A 19,935-nucleotide genomic window follows, 5' to 3' on the forward strand; every position below is an offset into this window, starting at 1 on the left:
TTCATTCTGATGGTATATTGTATGAGAATAGTTAACTGTTTTTTTTGTTTGTTTTGCTAAATTTATTATCCTGCTTGTAATTATTTTATCTTTCATTCCCTTATTTTATGGCATAGTCCATTTTGTGGCTCTCTTTGATAATCTTCATTTATTAGTCCATGAATAACAATGTCTCAAATTTTGAGAAACAAACAATCCATTATTCAATAATGTGGTGTACTCCGAAAGCTGTACCAGTAGCATTTCAGTGGGGAAAATAAAAAAATAAATAAAAATAATAATAAAAATATTTGGCCACTAGCTTTCTGAACCCTCCTGGTATATCATTCTTGGTATTAATGAGACATTCTACCAGTTGCTCTCGACTAATTATCAATTTTATTCACTTTAAGTGATTTTTTAATTATTTATTCTACTGTTTTTTCCTTAGAAAAAGGCTATGGTCCTGCTATTTTAGATTTTAAAGGACAAGATCTAGTAAACTAACTTATTTTATTAAGCGACAAAGTTTTATAACTTGTCACTTTGGTATACATTTCATATCTATGTAACAGAAATATAACATAAATTACAAAATTTGTTTAACATATTCTTTGATGGTATAAAAATAGAACAAACTGGATAAAATTTAGGTAATGAATTTAGGTTAATCTGGAGCGAATTCAAATTCAGATTACATTATTATACTTGGATAACAGATTTATAATGCAGAACTAAAAATTAGGTGTGACATGACAAAAGCTAGTTAGCATAATTTTAGATTAAACACTGTAGAAATCTGACAAAACCATGAGAGTTTCTGTTGCAAAAGACATAAGTGAAATAATTTATTCTGCATATTCTCATAACATAAGCAGAAAGACTTACAAACTGACCAGTTGTGTCAGGAAGTGGTCTGGTACAGCTTTGGAAGATATGGCCGAGCTGTTCAAATCATAAAATTAAGAAGAAAACCAGTTATGTTCTTTTACAATGTTTCCTTTAAAAACTGTCTCAGCACTCCACAGGCAGGCACTGCAAGGTTCTTAATATTAAAACTTGAATAATTCCCAGAAACAACACCAGTATATAGTTTATTCATTTTGGAAATGACTTTTCCCTCAAGTTAAATTCTGCATTTATTACTCAAAAATTCTGATTATAATATATCATAAATTTCCAAGTAAACTGATGTTGTCCCACAGTTTGGAAGCCACTGTTCTAAATAGTGATAACAATGATAAATAAGTTTCACCTAACTATAACATAAAAAATGCATTCTGGATTTTTTTTTGTTTATATTTTATAACTGCATATAAAAGTTACATTGTTCTAACAAGGATATTACTACTGCTGCAATGAATGAAAATTACACAGAAATTTGGTATATAAAAAATTTGCATTTTACCTTGCTACACACACAAAAAAAAAAAAAAAAAAACAATAATAATAAAATAATCACTGAGGCTGATCTTGTCTATTTTGCTCACCCCAGTTAAAGCCTCCAGGTCTATCTTCTGGCAATGGATTGTAGTTTGGGTCATCAGATGCCGATTCAAACAAGTACTTTCTAGAGAAGTAAAAATTTAACTTGTATAAACAACAAAAATTAGTTATCTCCAGGAGACTACTGCATAAAACAAAGTACTAGCTATTTTGTATGGGTACTAAAATAGCTCATTACAGCTATTTTAGTACCCATTTATGAGAAATTTCTGGATTTGCACCATATGAATCAAAAAACACATTAGAGCGTGAGTGAAGGTACAATGAAAATCAGAAGAATGAAAAGATGATATCAATGGCATTACTGATAAAAATAAAAAAAATGGAGATGTTAAAAAAGAACCTGACATTTACAATTTCTTCTCACTATTAAAAAAAAACAACTATTATTTCCATGAATTTGCTATAGTGAGAATCAATGCCATTAATGCTAAATAATTTTTAAGCCAAGCTAATCTAAAAACTAAGAGAATGAACAGATTATATTTATCTTTTCATTCTCTTAGTTTTTAGATTAATCAGATAACATAGGTGAATTATGCTTGCTGTTTAATGTTTGATTTAATTTGCAAAATCTGCACTGCTATATCTGAAATGTTAATCCTCCTGTCATTTAAATCAATCATAACAAAAATGTTCACAACACTGAACAAAAACTATAAAAAGAAAAACTATTTTTATATAAGTAATCTCTATTTAATTTTTTGCATAAAAGTTAATTAAAGCATCAAAGTTATTGGGGAGGAAAGGATAAATAAGAGATATATCACTTGAAAGTTATTTGTTATTCTTCCAAACTTGAAGTTTTGGAAGAATAACAAAAGGCCTATACTTACTATTCAAATTTGCATAAAAAATCTTACATACTATTATTACAGTAATATTTAATAAAAACATACTAGTCCTTTCCTTTAGTGTTACATGGTGATCAGCATTCATTTTACAAATTATGGACTCTAGAACAGTGATATAAATAACTATTTTAATTTCCCAACATTTCGACCTTCATATTAAGGTCATCATCCAGAGTACACACACATATGTATAGAGAGACAAGCTAAATTATATTTCACATAGTATGCTGAAAAATCACACCAAAAAATGGTATGAACATAAATTTTAAGGAGGCCTGTGATATTCTTATCAATCACCCTAATCTTAACAATAATGATGGTCTAAAATTCTCAAGCATATGGGAGGCACATATTCTACCCACTTAGCATTTCTCCCTAAGAGTTAATTTTAAACAGAACCATAGGTAATCCAGGATCCTAAATTTAATAATTAGGACATCATTTTCACTATAATAAAACTATCTATATGAAAGAATGTTTCTCTGATATTGTCTTAAATAGAATATAGCTTTGATGTAGTTAATTTATTTTATTTCATTTCATTTCATTTATTTATGGCAATTTTATTTTATTTTCACTAGAGTTCAGACCAGTAGAATAACTGTTGATCAAATCATTGTCTCTTCAGCACACTATGTGAAATGTAATTTAGCTTGTCTCTGTATATGTGTATACTCCAGATGATGACCTTAATATGAAGGTCAAAACGTCAGAAATCAAAATAGTTATAACGTCCATAATTTGTGTATTAAAAAAAAAAAAACATTTTAAACATATTATAATGTCTAAAGAAAGAAGGGTCTAAAGAATTAAAAAACACTGTTTAATGTTTGATTTAATTTGCAAAATCTGTAGCAGTATAATCTTAAAATTCCCAGTGTTAAACTGAAGTGGTATATAAAAAAATGTTATTGGTTATAAAACATTATGTTGGTAAAATAATAATTAAAATTACTACTAATAATTAAAAAATCTAAGTCTTCTAATGCATCAATCCAAGTAGATCATTATCTTCCCTGAATCTTTTTTCATGCTATATTGGCATCAAAGGCTTATTTTGCAAATTCCTCCTCCCCCCCTTTGTTTTAAGTGACCATACTGCCTTAGATTAGCTTGTTCAAATTCTTGAGTGTAGTGCTAGTTCTTTCCTAATATGTTCATTTTTAATGATTCTGGCATTAATGGTATGTTCACTCTGTCAATTTTTATTATTGTTGTTCTTAATGGGTATCTCTCCATGGAGTCCAAAGCTTCAATTCTTACTCAACCTTTGAGCAAGAAACTAACCATAATTAACATAGCACCTATCATATCTCTCCTTAAACTGATTCACCGATGAAGAACTGACAACCATCTCAGACAATCCATTCCACTCATTCACCACTTTTTTTCTCAGATCTCTCAATATGTGGATATCTTTTGCCTGTTTCACTTCTAACTCAGCTCTCAGATTCAAAAGTCAAAACTGATATGAACACAGTTTTACGTACTGCTAGTTTAGTGTTCTGGCTAATTTATCTATTATTTCATGCAAATTTATTCAGTTGGCTCCCCATGATACCAGCTTTGCTTATTCTATTGTTTAGATCTCTAATTTAATTTGCCATCTTTACTAAAAGTTACATTTATATGACAAATATTGAGGTTCAACAATAACATAGGCATGAGTACTTTGCTTACATATGGACCTGTCGAGTGGTAGATCAATTTCTATTGAATACTAAGAGTTGGCATGCCAGAATGCCTATTAAATATTTGCCTTCAGAGAATGTTAAAAATAAAACACATCATCATCATCATCATCATCAAATTCCTGCCATGTACCCTCAAGGGGTGTACAGGATATGACAGTACTACATGAAAAAATTACATCATTACTAACTTCCTATCTACAATTTTCCTCCAAATCAGTCTGTTACTTGTCAAGACTCCAACATTATCAGATCTTATATTTCTATCGTCTAAGGCACTTTGTACCGTATCAATCCACCTATATCTTGGTCTTCCTCTGGGTCGTTTTCCTGCCAACCTGGCAGAGAACACTTGTTTTGCTAATCTTTCCTCTCCCATTCTATTTAAGTGACCATACCATCTGAGATTAGCTCTGCTAACGCATTCCTGGATGCTGACAATGTCAAGTTCTTTCCTAATATCCTCATTTTTAATATGATATTGCCATTGATGCCATCTGTTCACGCCTCTAATCTTTCTCAGGACTCTCATATCTGCGGTCTCTAGTCTTTGGTCAAGTGTTTTACTTCTGACCCAGCTCTCAGATCCATAAGTTAAAATTGGTTTGAACACAGTCTTGTATACAGCTAATTTAGTGTTCCGACTAATTTCTTTCTTATTCCATATGAATTTATTCAATTGACTTCCCACGATACCAGCTTTGCTGATTCTGTTGTCTATTTCTATATTTAGTTTACCATCTTCAGTAAAAATTGTGCCTAAGTAGCTGAAATGTTTTACTTGTTCCACAGGTTCTCCATTCACAACACAGTTGACATTTTCAATGATTCTGCCTATTTTCATTGTCTTTGTCTTTTTATTGCTGACCTTCATACCATATCTATTACAACAGCTATTCAATTTAGTCAGAGAATCTTGCAGACTTGTAGCGGATTTATTTAGAAGTATAACATCATCCGCATAAACCAAAGAGCTGACATTAACATCTCCAATTTTGATATCAGGTTTAATACCACATTCCTTCATAATGTGATCCATATAGATAATGAATAACAGAGGGGATAATGTACATCCTTGTCTCACACCAGATTTAACATTAAACCATCTTCCTGTACTTCCTTCAATTCTAACTGCTGACTCACAACTCAAATAAAGACTAAGTATTGCTTGATATAATGCCCCATTGACACCATACAACTGCAGCGTATTGAATAGCTTCTCTCTTGGCACCTTGTCATATGCCTTTTCCAAATCGACAAAACTTAAATACAGATCTTTGTTATATTCCCATGCTTTCTCGACTATTTGTCGTAAAGTGAAGATCTGATCCTGACAGCCTCTATTTGGCCTGAATCCAGCTTGTTCTTCACCAAGCTTTTCTTCCACAATTCTTCTCAACCGTTTCTCAAGTATACTTGCATAGATCTTGCCAGGAACACTCAGTAGGGAAATACCTCTGTAATTCTCACATTCAGTTTTATTTCCCTTTTTATATATGGGTACTATGAGAGCTCTACTCCAATCATCGGGAATTCGTCCCTCTGTCCAGGCTTTCTGAACTATGCAGTGCAGCCACTGTAAGACTCTTATACCACCATACTTCAGCATTTCTGGTCGAATATCATCTACTCCTGCTGCCTTTCCACATTTCAAGCCTTTGATGGCTTTTTCTACTTCAAGTATGGATATGTATTCCTGACTGCATGCCTGGTCAGTGTTTTTTATCACTGTGCTGTCATCACTGCTTGTTTCATTTAGCAGTTTTTCAAAGTAATTACTCCATACTTCAAGGATATCTTTTTCTCCTGTTTTCATTTCACCTTTATCATCTCTAATTCCTTTTACAGCACTCTTTCCTCCATTCCTAAGCTTCTTCAACAACCTCCAGAATATTTTGCCACCTTCTTGATATTTATTTTCTATATTCTTGCCAAAGTCCTCCCATGACTTTTGTTTAGCTAGTTTTACACACTGTTTAGCTTTCTTACATTTGTCTCTGTATTCTGTAAGAGTAAAAGCTGACTTATTTGCCAGGAACTTTTGATATGCTTTCTTCTTTTCCTTCACTGCCTCTTTAACTTCCTGTGTCCACCAGGGAGTTCTGATTTTTTTATCTTTGCACACAACCTCACCACATGCCTCTCTGGCAGAATCAATCAATGTTTTCTTCAGAGTTTGCCACTGAATCTCCAAGGTTTGATTCCTGTTCTCAAACTCTTTCATTTTCTTTTCAATAATATTTCTGTATTTTAGTCTACAGTTTACATCTGAGAGCTGCTCAACTTTTATTCGCTTTAAAACTTTCTTACATGTTATTCTTTTCAATATGAAATTCAATTTTATCCTGCTCAAGACTAAATAGTGATCACTTCCAATTTCAAATCCTCTGTACACTCTGGTGTCCTGCACCAGGGAGAAAACATCACTATCAACAATAACATAGTCAATGAGACTTTTCTTATTCCTAGCCTCTTCTCTCCATGTGAATTTGTGCACATTTTTATGTTGGAACATGGTGTTAGTAATAACCAGTCCATGTCCTGAGCAGAAATCCAACAGATATTTGCCATTATTATTAGCTTTGCTCTTTTCTCCAAATTTTCCCAAAATATTTTTGTATGTCTCACAATCATTTCCTACTCTACTATTTAGATCCCCAACAAGGACCAACTTTTCCTTTTTCATTGTGTCAGTTGCTTTTTCTAAAGCCTCAAAAAATTCCTCCACTTCTACCTTAGTAGAACCTTCTGTGGGACCATAGGCACAAATAAGTCTCAATGTCCAGTTCCCCATTCTCATATTTGCCCACATTACTCTACTTGAGACTGACTGCCATTCAAGAAGATTAGCCTCGTATTTTGTGTTGAATACTATGGCTACTCCTTCTTTTCCTTGATTGTTATTGCCTGAATATAACATTTTGTATTTATTGCTCAGAAAGATCTCACCAGTTTTGGTCTTTTTTGTTTCAGTCACCCCTATTATGTCGATTTGGTACTTATCTAATTCCTCAGCTAGCTCCATTTCTTTGCCATTCAGGCTTCTTACGTTGATAGTACCGATCTTTAACTCTGGTGATGTTGAGTTGGGGTTTGTTTTCAGATTTGTTCCAGTAGCTGACTTTTCGCTGTTCGCCCTAGTTCCCTGGCGAAAACAACGGGGGCCTTGTTTAACCGGGCGACGCCCCAGCCGGCATGAAATTTTGTCATGTTGTACCATCATTTTTTATTTTGGTTTAACCAATAAGAATACAATTTGGTCGGCTAAATCCCAAATTGCCAGCCCATCCTCGTTCGTTCAGTATCAAAGTAGATACCCAACAGGGTGCACCACGAGAAGGTGAGGATTGGACATTAGGTCAGAAGCCCTGGTCGGTTCTCCGCATTCCTTTAAAGGCTATGTGGAGGTCTCCTCTCAGTTATACAGCTTTGACCCTTAAGCACCCCTCTGACCCTTAAGCACCAAAATAAAACACTTACAAAAAAAAACACTTTGATCTGTTAATTTTGTCAAGTAGTGTATCATGCCACTGCTCTCACTTCAGTTCTCTCAAAAATAATGAAAATCATCTGCATTGCCTGGAGGCTTTGGTCCAGTTAGTGGTTATCAATTAGTAATCAGTGACTCGATTGTGCCACACATTCATCAGCATTATGTGTATATATATGAATGTAGCATGTTTTTTTTTTTTTTTTTTTTTTAGTATGTATTTTTTTAATAGCCGAATTTTCTCTATTACATGTGTCATATTCAAAGTTTTGTACCTTCCATCTATTATAAATGGGTTGCCAGTTTTCTTCTCAGATCATTCACTACATGTTGGATGGCTTATTCTCATCAGATTTTCTTATTGAGTACCCTAGGGTTTCATGCATTTACCACCTATTCTTGCACACAAATTCCAATCTTTTCTGAGATTTTCCACAGCCAACAATAAACACTTATCTCCTTGCCATTTCATTCAGTGAGATGAGAATAATACTATTTTCTTCACTGCTATCAAACATTCCTTCTTTCTCACAAAAAAAGATTTCGCCTTGTTTCTCTTGAGAAAGAAGGAATGTTTGATATTAAAGGCTAAAGAAACAAGCCAACTTGTTTCTTTAGCCTTTCCTGACACATTTAGAGCCTCTTTAGTATCAGAAACACTGGTTTCCTCTGCTGGGACTATTTGAGACAATTTCTATGTGTACAGCTGCTAACTCTATACAAATTTCAGATCTGCCTAACTTATGTTGCTCTCAAATTTGGGATGGTTGGCTCATTGGCTTATCCCGTTTCTGCCTTTCCTATAGGCATTTTCAAGCATGCAGTTCTACTTAACTGGCTTTCAACATTTTTACACCTTCATTTAAGCCTGTAAAAAGAGGAATATGTAACTCATTGATTTAAAGTCTGGCTTCTAGCCTATTGAACAAACTTTTCAGCTTCTTTCATTAAAGACAGAACTCCTCCTTCTAGCTGTTGAAAAAACCCAATAGTTCCTCATTTCTCTAACCCACCTCAACACAAACTATTATAAGATTTGCAACTTCTTGAGTTAGATTTAGGCTAAACAGTCCAATGATATCAAAAGTGAAAGTTGTGAAGCATGTGCTACAGCAAATTAATGCTGCAATACAAAGTGAGAAAGAACTTTATTTAAGAAGCAGTAATTGAAGTAAGAAGGAAATGTAAATTACTTCTTACTAAATGTATTGTAAATGTAATAACTGTCAACATTAAGAAATGTTGACAGTTATTAACAGGAAAATTTAATTATGTTGCTTCCACCCACAAAAGGTCATTTGCAAACCTATGGTATATTTCATACAGGCTAAGGATTTTTATTTTATTTATTTATTTTTTTAAAATCAATTGTATATATTTTTTGCATTTTTAATTTATTTTTTACATAGTCTGGAAACAATGCCCTAGAGACCAAATGTCAAACTTTTTCAAACCATGTCAGACCTCCAATAACCAGAGAAGTGGTCATACACTGGGTAACGAAATTCATCTTTTGCCTAGCTTGAGTAAGAATATATTCATTCATTGCATATAAGAGCAAATAACAAAAACACTTTCTTAGCATGGAACAAGTATGTGAAGCTTATTCAGAAATAACTTTGCATCTAAAGTAAATGAAAGGCTATATGGTTCAACATCCAGCAGCCATCAACCACTCTCCATATTTAGATCTGTTTATAAGTTTTGGTAACACTGATGATAAAAAAATTAAAATATTATACATTTATAATGGTGTTGTTCTTGAAGGCAGATTCAGCAGATCTGTTTTATTAAGACTCATCTTAATAAAACAAATTTCATGTGAATACAGACCATAGTAAACTCAAAAACTTGAATATGTGTTAATATAAAAAAATAACTAGCTCATCTTATGTCATTCAAGGCTTATAGTATTATACAATGTGGTCAGAAGGCTACTGCAGCAACAAATGATGCAATTTAGCATAGTTTGACTGATTAACAGTCATCTCACAGATAATTAGTGAAAAAAATTTGCAATATTGACTTTCAGTGAATATGTGTAACCAGAGCAAAAACAACAGTCCTTTAATGAAAATTAAAATATTATACAAGCATGTCTGGCAGAAACTAACTTCACAGTCCACTTCAATATAAAAATAAGTATTCAAACAATTCTACTAATGGAAGTGGAAAAAAAAAAAAAACATACTTCATAGAGTTGCTTAAGATAATGCCCAAACCTTTAGTAAAAGTTAAGCAATTATTCTTATATATACTTCTAATTTTTAGGAAATGACAATGTAAACTAAATTATTAATTATTAAAATCAATTAATAACTACCTATATTTCAGAAGTGTTACATTGCCATCTTCAAGGATCACAAAATAATGATATGTGCACCACACAGGCACTCACACCAAGCAAATGAGGCTGAAGAAAGGCAACTGAAGGTGGTCCAAGAGTCTTAAAAGGTTAGGTTACAGTTGACACTCTGATTACATGCCAGCCTGATAGATCCCTGGCTTTCTCTGTTTACAGAAGACCTACACATTCAGATAGATACATTCACCAGCCCCCCCCCCCCTCCATCTCCCAACAATATGGAATTATAAAAACATTATTATAACAATGCAGCCACTTCCCCTATTGAACTTAACCATATCCTTAACCCCTTCTTAGCCAATGGCTACAACCCCCATAAAATCCAAAAAAGTATTAAAACCAGTTAACCACAACCTCCTTTCTCCTTCATAACAGAGATTACTCTAAATCTATTACCATTCCATATATCTGGGGTACATCTGAAAAACTAACAAAAATCCTAAGAAAAAATGACCTCACGACTAATTACAAAGCACAAAAAAATTGGCATCCCTTATCCACTCTACCAAAGACCAGCCACTTCCCCTAGACCTACCTGGAGTATACCAGGTCCCTTGCAGTTCAAAACTGTCCAACTACTGCCAAACAGACAGGACAGCCAACATCAGGATATCCAAACACAAGGACTACATCTGGTTACACCAATACAGCCACTCAGGACTTGCTTATCATGCATTGGACACCCACCACAGAATACATTAGAAGAAGGCCACTTTATTACACCACAACAAGTACCTCAGCTCAGAAAAACTTCCCCAAACCTAAACAAATTTGGGAAGCATACATTTTAAGATCATCAGCCCAACGGCCAAGAAAATCCAATTCAGCCTGCTAGGGGGCACTTTTTAGGACTCTAGGACTGACTTCAGTTGCCTTTCTTCAGCTTCATTTGCTTAGTGCGAGTGCCTGTGCACACATATTATTTTGTGATCCCTAAAGATGGCAATCTAACATTGCTAGAATATAAGTGGTTATTAAAGTTTTTATAATTAATAATTTATTTTACATTGTCATTTCCTAAAAAATTACAAGTATGTTTATGTCTAACCAACGTATAAGCTTATCTACAAGAACTATTATTATTATTATTTAAACTAAGGAGATATAACAAGATCTCAGAGTTCATGAGCAAACATTCATACTTAAAAGAATATTACTGTAGACAATGTTAAGAACAAATATACTCAAACTACAATGGAAAAATGAGATTTCCATTGTAGTTTGAGTATAATGTACAATGGCCTGTTTGGCCAAGTGAATAGTCTATCTGCAGAAAATAGGCTGTAATTTTCAGCCATGGGGAATGAAAAGGTGCATATTCTTCCAAAAGGTCTTGTGTGAGACCAGATACCCCATGCCAGTTTGCCCAAAAGTAGATACGAAGGAGTGAGGCAGAACAAACTTACTGAAAATTCTTGATATACTCAGAAAACCTGACACATGGGATTAGAACTTTTATCCCCAAATATGCACCTTGGGAAGTCAGACTATTGAGTCAATTACCTACTGCTAAATTTTTTAAGGATTATATCCATTCAGTTCCATTGTAGATTTAATTATATGAAGTTCAAAGCTGAATCAGAAGGCTAAGTATGATTTCTATTGAGAACTGTTTTAACATCAGGCAGCTTTGATAAAACAGCTACACAGAGTGCCAAAACAGGTCTGGTTCAAGTAACCATGATATCAAAGGATTGCAAACTACCATCAGTCTCCCTTTCATAGTAAACTTTATATGTTAATGGAGAATGTTGATTTTTTTTTTTTTTTTTTGTAAAAATAAAAAGATAGTCATTTTCAGGATATGGCCACATGGCAAAAACAACAGAATGGACTAAAAAAAGACAGTTAAGGTAGCCAAGGCTTCTCATTTTCCGTTTAACTAAAAAGTATCCAAAAGGAAGGGGGGCGGGTAGGGCTGTTTTTTTGAGAACTCTGTTAACTGTATCTTAATGAGTGATGATTATCATGATAACCTCAAAACAATTTTAAAATTAGTTAACAATATCCAGTGGCAAGGAAAAATAATGGAAAGTCAGAACAAGGCCAATATCAATTCCAATATATATAAAAAAGTGACAAGTGCAACCGAGAAATATTTTTCTATAGTTTAAATATACTCTATACAAGAGGTCAGCAACCTTTTGTCCATATGGTAGTAAAAAAAAAAAAAATGGTTTATAAGCATTACAGAAAAAGCAAGTTTCATTCTTCTTATAAATGAATATGAAAAAAAAAAAAAATCTGCTAAACACAATTTTGATATTGCATACACAAACATATTTAAATACACAACTTTATATATAAAATTAATGATACTGAGAAATTATATACTTGGTTTAATCCTTTATCTAAGTGTAAGCTAACAAAGCTTGCACCTGAAGTATTATCAGGACTGGGGCAACTCGTGACAAAGGTGGTATATGACTTCCCATCACTTTCCTTGGTATCTCATAATGCAAAGCACATCTCCTTGAGGAGATGTATAATGCTATGCATTATGGGAAGGGTCATAATGTTATGAATTATGGGTATGACCCTTTCCATAATGCATAGCATTACACATGTCCACAAGGAGATGTTTTGCATACCAAGGCAAGTGATGAAGTGATATACCACCTTTACCATGAGTTGCCCCAGTCCTTAAAATACTTCAGGCAGAAGTATTTTCAGGACTGGGGGAGCCATAATAGAATACTATGGCTCCCCCACTAACCCATTATTTTGAGAGAGAGTGAAGACACTGTTTTGTACCATTCAATCAAAACTGTTGTCTGCTATTTTGACATGACAATCTACTTAGGAAAAAAAAAAAAAAAAACACCAGATTCCACATCTATGAATGACGTTCACAATGGAAAAGTAAACTGATGACAAATTTACATTCTTGCACTGCCTGATCATGCTTACTCAAACCTCCTTTTTCACTGTTTTTGTTTCACCGTTAAAACGTTACTTAGCAAAGCCAACACCATATACTCCTCTGTGATGCAAGTCAATGGATAACTTGAAAAATCAACCAAATCACTAGATCATAGAGCCAGATTCCCTGGTAGCAAAAGAGTTTGAAGCATGCTCAAGAAATGCCTTTTTAAAACATTCCTCGTGTTTTAGGCATTCTGGAGCATTCATGTGCCACACAAGTTTTATTTTAAAAGGTGCATCTTATTATTATATCACACCTCCAAGGAGTCCAAAGACTCATCGAGGGAGGGCATCAACTCTACAACTCTTCGTCTCACTAATTCACCAACCTTCATCTAACACCAACGCCACCTACCACTACTAGTGCTTTCACAGACAATCACAAACATCCATGCCCATGGCGGGATTTGAACCCACAGCCTTTTGGCTGGAGAGCAGATACGCTAACCACTCGGCCAACCAGACCAGCAAGTATTATCCATAAGTATTTTTTCCTATCAACAAATTTTCTAGTCTGCCCCCCCCCCCTCAATTTATCAAATCCTGTGTGGCACGTTTTTTTATTTTGAATAAATTGATTGCTCAGTGGAGAAGAGAATTAAAAATACAAACTTATTTAATACTGACCATTGACAAACATCTTACATTATAGCCTACCAGTTTCGCCAGCAGACTGTCTAGCTTTTCAAGGCGTTTACGGAAAGACATAAATACTAGTAAATGCAAATTGAAAGGAACATAAAAAAGTTGTCAACAAACTAGTAGCTAAGGTTATACGTTCGCTTGACAGAGACTGAAAGGACTTATTGTCCTTATTCATTATCACGCATGCGTGTTGGTTGTAAACGCATTACCAGTAATCACATTACACGTTTACAACAAACACTCAAGCGCGATAATGAATAAGAACAATAAGTCCTTTCAGTCTGTCATGCAAACGTGTAACCTTAGCTACTAGATTGTTGACAATGTTTTTATGTTCCTTTCAATTTGCATTTACTAGTATTTGTCTTTTCATAAACGCCTTGAAAAAGCTAGACAGTCTGCTGGCAAAACTTGTAGGCAATAATGCAAGATGTTTGTCAATGGTCAGTATTAAATAAGTTTGTATTTTTAATTATCAAACGACCAAATATGTTTAGTTTAAACGGAGAAGAGAATTATCAAATTCCGAAACTGCATCTAATATGAGCATTCTCACACCTCAGGTCTTGCACAATATAGAATCGTCCCTGAACCAATTCTTTGTTTCAAAGATATTAAGGCATGAAACATTTGTTCAAGGAGAGATTACAGACTTTGGTACATTGCCCTAATTTAAATCATAATGACAAGTAATTATTAGCAAACGTTAGGGATAGTTTCTTAATTATGCTACTTGGAATGTGTTTACCGTTCTTACTCTAGAAATGCTATTCATTTATTCATTCTCTACCATGCGATACCCGATTTAAACAGTTAGCCTGAAAATGGATTTTTAGTTTTAGTCTGAAATATTTGTGCAATATTTTGTTTATTACAGAATTTTTGTCTTCTATGGTCATCATCAAATTCCTGTCATGTACAGGATATGACAGGAATTTCATATACTATCATATACATCATATCATATCCTGTACACCCCTCAAGGGGTGTACAGGATATGATAGTACTACATGAAAAAAATTACATTATTAACTTCCTATCTACAATTTTCTTCCAAATCAGTCTGTTACTTGTCAAGACTCCAACATTATCAGATCTTATATTTCTATCATCTAAGGCACTTTGTATTGTATCAATCCACCTACATCTTGGTCTACCTCTGGGTCGTTTTGCTGATCTTTCTTTGCCCATTCTGTTTAGGTGACCATACCAACTGAGATTAGTGCTACTAACGCATTCCTGGATGCTGACAAAGTTCTTTCCTTATATCCACGTTTTTAATATGATATTGCCATTGATGCCACCTGTTCACGTCTATAATCTTTCTCAGGACTCTCATATCTGCTGTTTCTAGTCTTTGGTCAAGTGTTTTACTTCTGACCCAAATCTCAGATCCATAAGTTAAAACTGGTTTAAACACTGTCTTGTATACAGATAATTTAGTGTTCCGACTAATTTCTCTCTTATTCCATATAAATTTATTCAATTGACTTCCCACCATACCAGCTTTGCTGATTCTATCGTCTATTTCTCTATTTAATTTACCAGTTTCAGTAAAAATCGTGCCTAAGTAGCTGAAATGTTTTACTTGTTCCACAGGTTCTCCATTCACAACACAGTTGACATTTTCAACGATTCTGCCTATTTTCATTGTCTTTGTCTTTTTATTGCTGCCCTTCATACCATATCTATTACAACAGCTATTCAATTTTGTCAGAGAATCTTGCAGATTTATTTAGAAGTATAACATCATCCGCATAAAGCAAAGAACTGACATTAACATCCCCAATTTAGATATCATGTTTAATACCACTTTCCTTCATAACGTGATCCATATAGATAATGAATAACAGAGGGGATAATCTACATCCTTGTCTCACACCAGATTTAACATTAAACCATCTTCCTGTACTTCCTTCAATTCTAACTGCTGACTTACAACTCAAACAAAGACTAAGTATTGCTTGATATAATGCCCCATTGACACCATATAACTGTAGCGTATTGAATAGCTTCTCTCTTGGCACCTGGTCATATGCCTTTTCCAAATCGACAAAACTTAATCTCTGTTATATTCCCATGCTTTCTCGACTATTTGTCATAAAGTGAAGATCTGATCCTGACAGCCTCTATTTGGCCTGAATCCAGGTTGTTCTTCACCAAGCTTTTTTTCCACAATTCTTCTCAACCATTTCTCAAGTTTACTTGCATAGATCTTGCCAGGAAGACTCAGTAGGGAAATACCTCTGTAATTCTCACATCCAGTTTTATTTCCCTTTTTATATATGGGTACTATTAGAGCTCTACTCCAATCATCGGGTATTCGTCCCTCTGTCCAGGCTTTCTAACTATGCAGTGCAGCCACTGTAAGACTCTTATACCACCATACTTCAGCATTTCTGGCCAAATATCATCTACTCCTGCTGCCTTTCCACATTTCAAGCCTTTGATGGCTTTTTCTACTTCAAGTATGGATATGTATTCCTGACTGCATGCTTGAGCAGTGTTTTTTACCACTGTGCTGTCATCACTGCTTGTTTCATTTAGCAGTTTTTCAAAGTAATTACTCTATACTTCAAGGATATCTTTTTCTCCCATTTTCATCTCACCTTTATCATCTCTAACTCCTTTTACAGCACTCTTTCCTCCATTCCTAAGCTTCTTCAACAACCTCCAGAATATTTTGCCACCTTCTTGATATTTATTTTCTATATTCTTGCCAAAGTCCTCCCATGACTTTTGTTTAGCTAGTTTTACACAGTGTTTATCATTCTTGCATTTGTCTCTATATTCTCTAAGAGCACAAGCTGACTTATTTGACAGGAACTTTTGATATGCTTTCTTCTTTTCCCTTCACTGCCTCTTTAACTTCCTGTGTCCACCAAGGAGTTCTGATTTTTTTATCCTTGCAGACAACCTCACCACATGCCTCTCAGGCAGAATCAATCAATGTTTTCTTCAGAGTTTGCCACTGAATCTCCAAGGTTTGATTCCTGTTCTCAAACTCTTTCATTTTTTCTTCAATAATCTTTGTGTATTTTAGTCTACAGTTCACATCTGAGAGCTGCTCAACTTTTATTCGCTATTCTTTTCAATATGAAATTCAATTTTATCCTGCTCAAGACTAAATAGTGATCATTTTCCAATTTCAAATCCTCTGTACAATCTGGTGTACTGCACCAGGGAGAAAACATCACTATCAACAATAACACAGTCAATGAGACTTTTCTTATTCCTAGCCTCTTCTCTCCATGTGAATTTGTGCACATTTTTATGTTGGAACATGGTGTTAGTAATTACCAGTCCATGTCCTGAGCAGTAATCCAACAGATATTTGCCATTATTATTAGCTTTGCTCTTTTCTCCAAATTTTCCCAAAACATTTTTGTATGTCTGACAATCACTTCCTACTCTACTATTTAGATAGCAGTCTTCTGTGGTCATGCTTACTTAATGAATTTATTTCTACACTATCTGCCAAGATTAACATAAGCAGTGTCTGTCATCAATCACAGTCTAACTGAAAATTGCCAAACCTCTTTCTCCTCCTCTTTCACTGTAAGTCTCTGTTCATGAACAGTCGTCCTCACCAAGCGTCTCTAAGGATTATAACCACTGATACACCAGCTCAGTAACTTCTCATAGATGGGACTAATATAATAAAAATTAATATGACAAGTGCATTTTTTGCTTTATGCTATGGCAAACATATTTATTTACTCATTTTTTTAGGAACTGAATAATGATTTATGCAGCTGTATAAGCAAACCAAAAATATAGAATATAGAACTGCCTGGTTAAAAATGTTAAAAAGTGAAGGGCAGAAAGATATTATGCTCAACTTTCATTGTTGAACTATACTAATACATTTTGTTTATATGTTCTTCTGAGAGAAAGGAAATGAATCACTGTGAAAATCATTTATTTGATAAAGATCACACCAAACCTACTTAAAATTATGCATCATTATACAATGGTACCTTGAGAAGTGCCCCAACACACGAGATTTTTGAGATACAAGCCATCAATAGGTCGATTTTTTGCCTCGAGTTACGAGCTTGCTTCGGTGACGTCATAACCACCACTCTGCTCAGATTCCAGAGTCTTCCGCAACATTCAGTTCACATGTTTACCTCACCGTAGAAGCATTTCTGTCATGTTGAGTTTTAATTGTGTTTTATTTTTGTATGTATAGTTATTTAGCTAATTTTTTTTGTATACCCATGAGTCCAAAGAAGGTGAGTGTAAAGAACAATGGTGAGAAAAGGAAAAAAGCGATATCCATGGAATTAAAGCATGAGATAATAGAGAAACATGAGCAAGGTGTAAGAGTAATAGACTTGGCAATGCAGTAAAATCTCAATACTTCTACGATATGTACTATTCTGAAGCAGAAATACTCGATAAAGGCTATAACTCCAGCTAAGGGTGTTAAAATTATTGCAAAGCTATGCAACTCTGTCCATGAAAAGATGGGGAACCTGCTGATTTTTAGTTGACAGGGAAGCAGCTCGCAGGAGAACACTGTGACAGAGACTATAATTTGAGAGAAGGCACGAGCCATTTACACAGATTTGCTGCAGCAGACCAGGCTTCACAAGAGCAGTTCAAAGCCAGTCGTGGGTGGTTCAAAATTTCCGAAAAAGGACCGGCATTCACTCCGTTGTCAGGCATGGTGAGGCAGCGAGCTCTGATTCTAAGGTAGCTGAAAAATTTGTAAAAACCTTTGCTGAATTGATTGAAGCCAAAGGATACATCCCCCCCCCCCAAGTTTTCAACTGTGACGAGACAGGGCTCTTCTGGAAGAAGATGCCAGGTCACAAGCCCATGAAGGATAGGTTGATCCTCGCACTGTGTGCAAATGCAAGTGGCGACTGCAAGATCAAGCCACTGCAAGTATACCACTCAGAAAACCCCAGAGCCTTCAAGACAGGTTATATGGAGGGCAAACCCAGAGGCATGGGTCACCAGGCAGTTTTCTGTGCAGTGGGTCAACTTGGGCTTTGGTCCTGCCGTTAAGGAATACCTCCAGATCAATGACTTATCCCTGCAAGCTCTTCTCGACCTTGACTATGCTCCTGTCCACCCACCCAGCTTTTTAAGGTTCTGCAGGAGATTGGTACAACTGCAGAGGAGGTTATCTCTTCAAGTGAGATAAAGAAAATGTTGGCAATGTGGGAAAAAGTTTTGGACTTTATTGAAAAGAAACACCCTGAAAAAGTTGCAACTGGTCTTGCAGCGGCGCTATTTAATGACACTTGCCGAACTCATTTCAGAAACATTCTAAAAGGGAGGAAGAAACAAAGCTTCTTGGACAGGTTTCTATTGAAACGCCCTGCAGATGAAAGTGACGAAAGCGTGGCAAAAAAGAAAAAAACTAGTGAAGAAGAAAATTAAGTTAAGCAAAAGTGAAGTGAAAGAAAAAATTAATACCATACACTAATCGGCTCCGCAAACATCTGTTTATTTCTTTAGCTTCTCTTTTAAATGTATGTATGTATGTATGTACAGTATTTGGTTTTATTTTGTTTGTATACAATATTTGTTCCTTGGGGGTTTTTTCTGGTAAGAATTAATCTCATTTTAATTAATTTGAGATACGAGCATTTTGACTTACAAGCTCAGTCATGGAATGAATTAAACTCTTATCTGAAGTTAACACTGTACTGTTAAAAAAAAAAAAAATTATACATAACTAATAATTTCAAATATCTGCTTACATTATTCGTGGTGTCTCCAAAATCCTGAACCCTCCCTGCTGATTAGGAAACACATCTTCTAGAAAGTAATAAATATGCCCCACTGCTATACCTAAAATTTGTTGTGATAAAATATGAAATAAAAACATTCATTTTGTTATATCTGAATCAGAAACTTTGCAAAAGTTATTAATTGGCTAATACAATTAAATGTTTCTACCCATACTATATTTTCAAATTTTATGACTCTTAACACAATTTCATTGTAGAACAATTCTGGATAATCAACCTCCTCCTCTTAAATAATTTTAAATATAAATTAATGGAATATAAAAGAAATAGGATTTGTATATATATTTTTTAATGCTCCAGTCCAAATTAGTTTTAAATTCTTTTTGCACAAAATCTTATTTGCCCTCAGCTAATTTCTAAAACTTTCTTTTTGAAGTTTTTCTTCTTACAGAGATGAATGATGTGATGCACGGCATTTTTTTCCTTCATAATTTTAAATAAATGAATTTTTAATGCTTTCTCATTCTCCATAGTTATAACTTTAATTCTAACTTTTTTCTGAAATTGACAAGCTGCTTGGTCTCCACTTTTCATCATATTATATACTGCAGTGTATAATGTGATGAAACTGAATAGAGGAAAAAAAAAAGTTGCAAAACACTCTTCTAGTTGCCAACCAGAATCAATGTTATGGAAGGCGTGACAAATCTAAGTGGATACATCATCATCATAAAAATTCCTGCCATGTACCCTCAAGGTGTGTACAGGA

General features: G+C 34.4%; 2 protein-coding genes across 2 annotated transcripts in view; one reads left to right on the plus strand and one right to left on the minus strand.

Moving 5' to 3' along the window:
* LOC150104464 (serine/threonine-protein kinase Tao-like) overlaps window positions 1-19,935 on the plus strand; it is a 713,758-nt gene that overhangs the window by 526,387 nt on the left and 167,436 nt on the right. The gene's annotated exons all lie outside the window — the stretch shown is intronic.
* Window positions 474-19,935, minus strand: part of Der-2 (Derlin 2) — a 106,224-nt gene continuing 86,762 nt past the window's right edge. Inside the window, exons 5-6 of the mRNA XM_090395162.1 lie at window positions 19,176-19,266; window positions 474-1,549 (exon numbers count right to left, since the gene is read on the minus strand). Coding sequence (XP_090251288.1) covers window positions 1,438-1,549; window positions 19,176-19,266 — 203 coding nt within the window. The 3' untranslated portion in view covers window positions 474-1,437. The remainder of the gene's footprint in view (window positions 1,550-19,175; window positions 19,267-19,935) is intronic.

The sequence above is a fragment of the Typopeltis vanoorti genome, chromosome 7 (genome assembly GCF_054136105.1).
Source record: "Typopeltis vanoorti isolate ZY-2024b chromosome 7, IOZ_Tvanoo_1.0, whole genome shotgun sequence".
NCBI classification, from domain to species: Eukaryota; Metazoa; Arthropoda; class Arachnida; order Uropygi; family Thelyphonidae; genus Typopeltis; species Typopeltis vanoorti.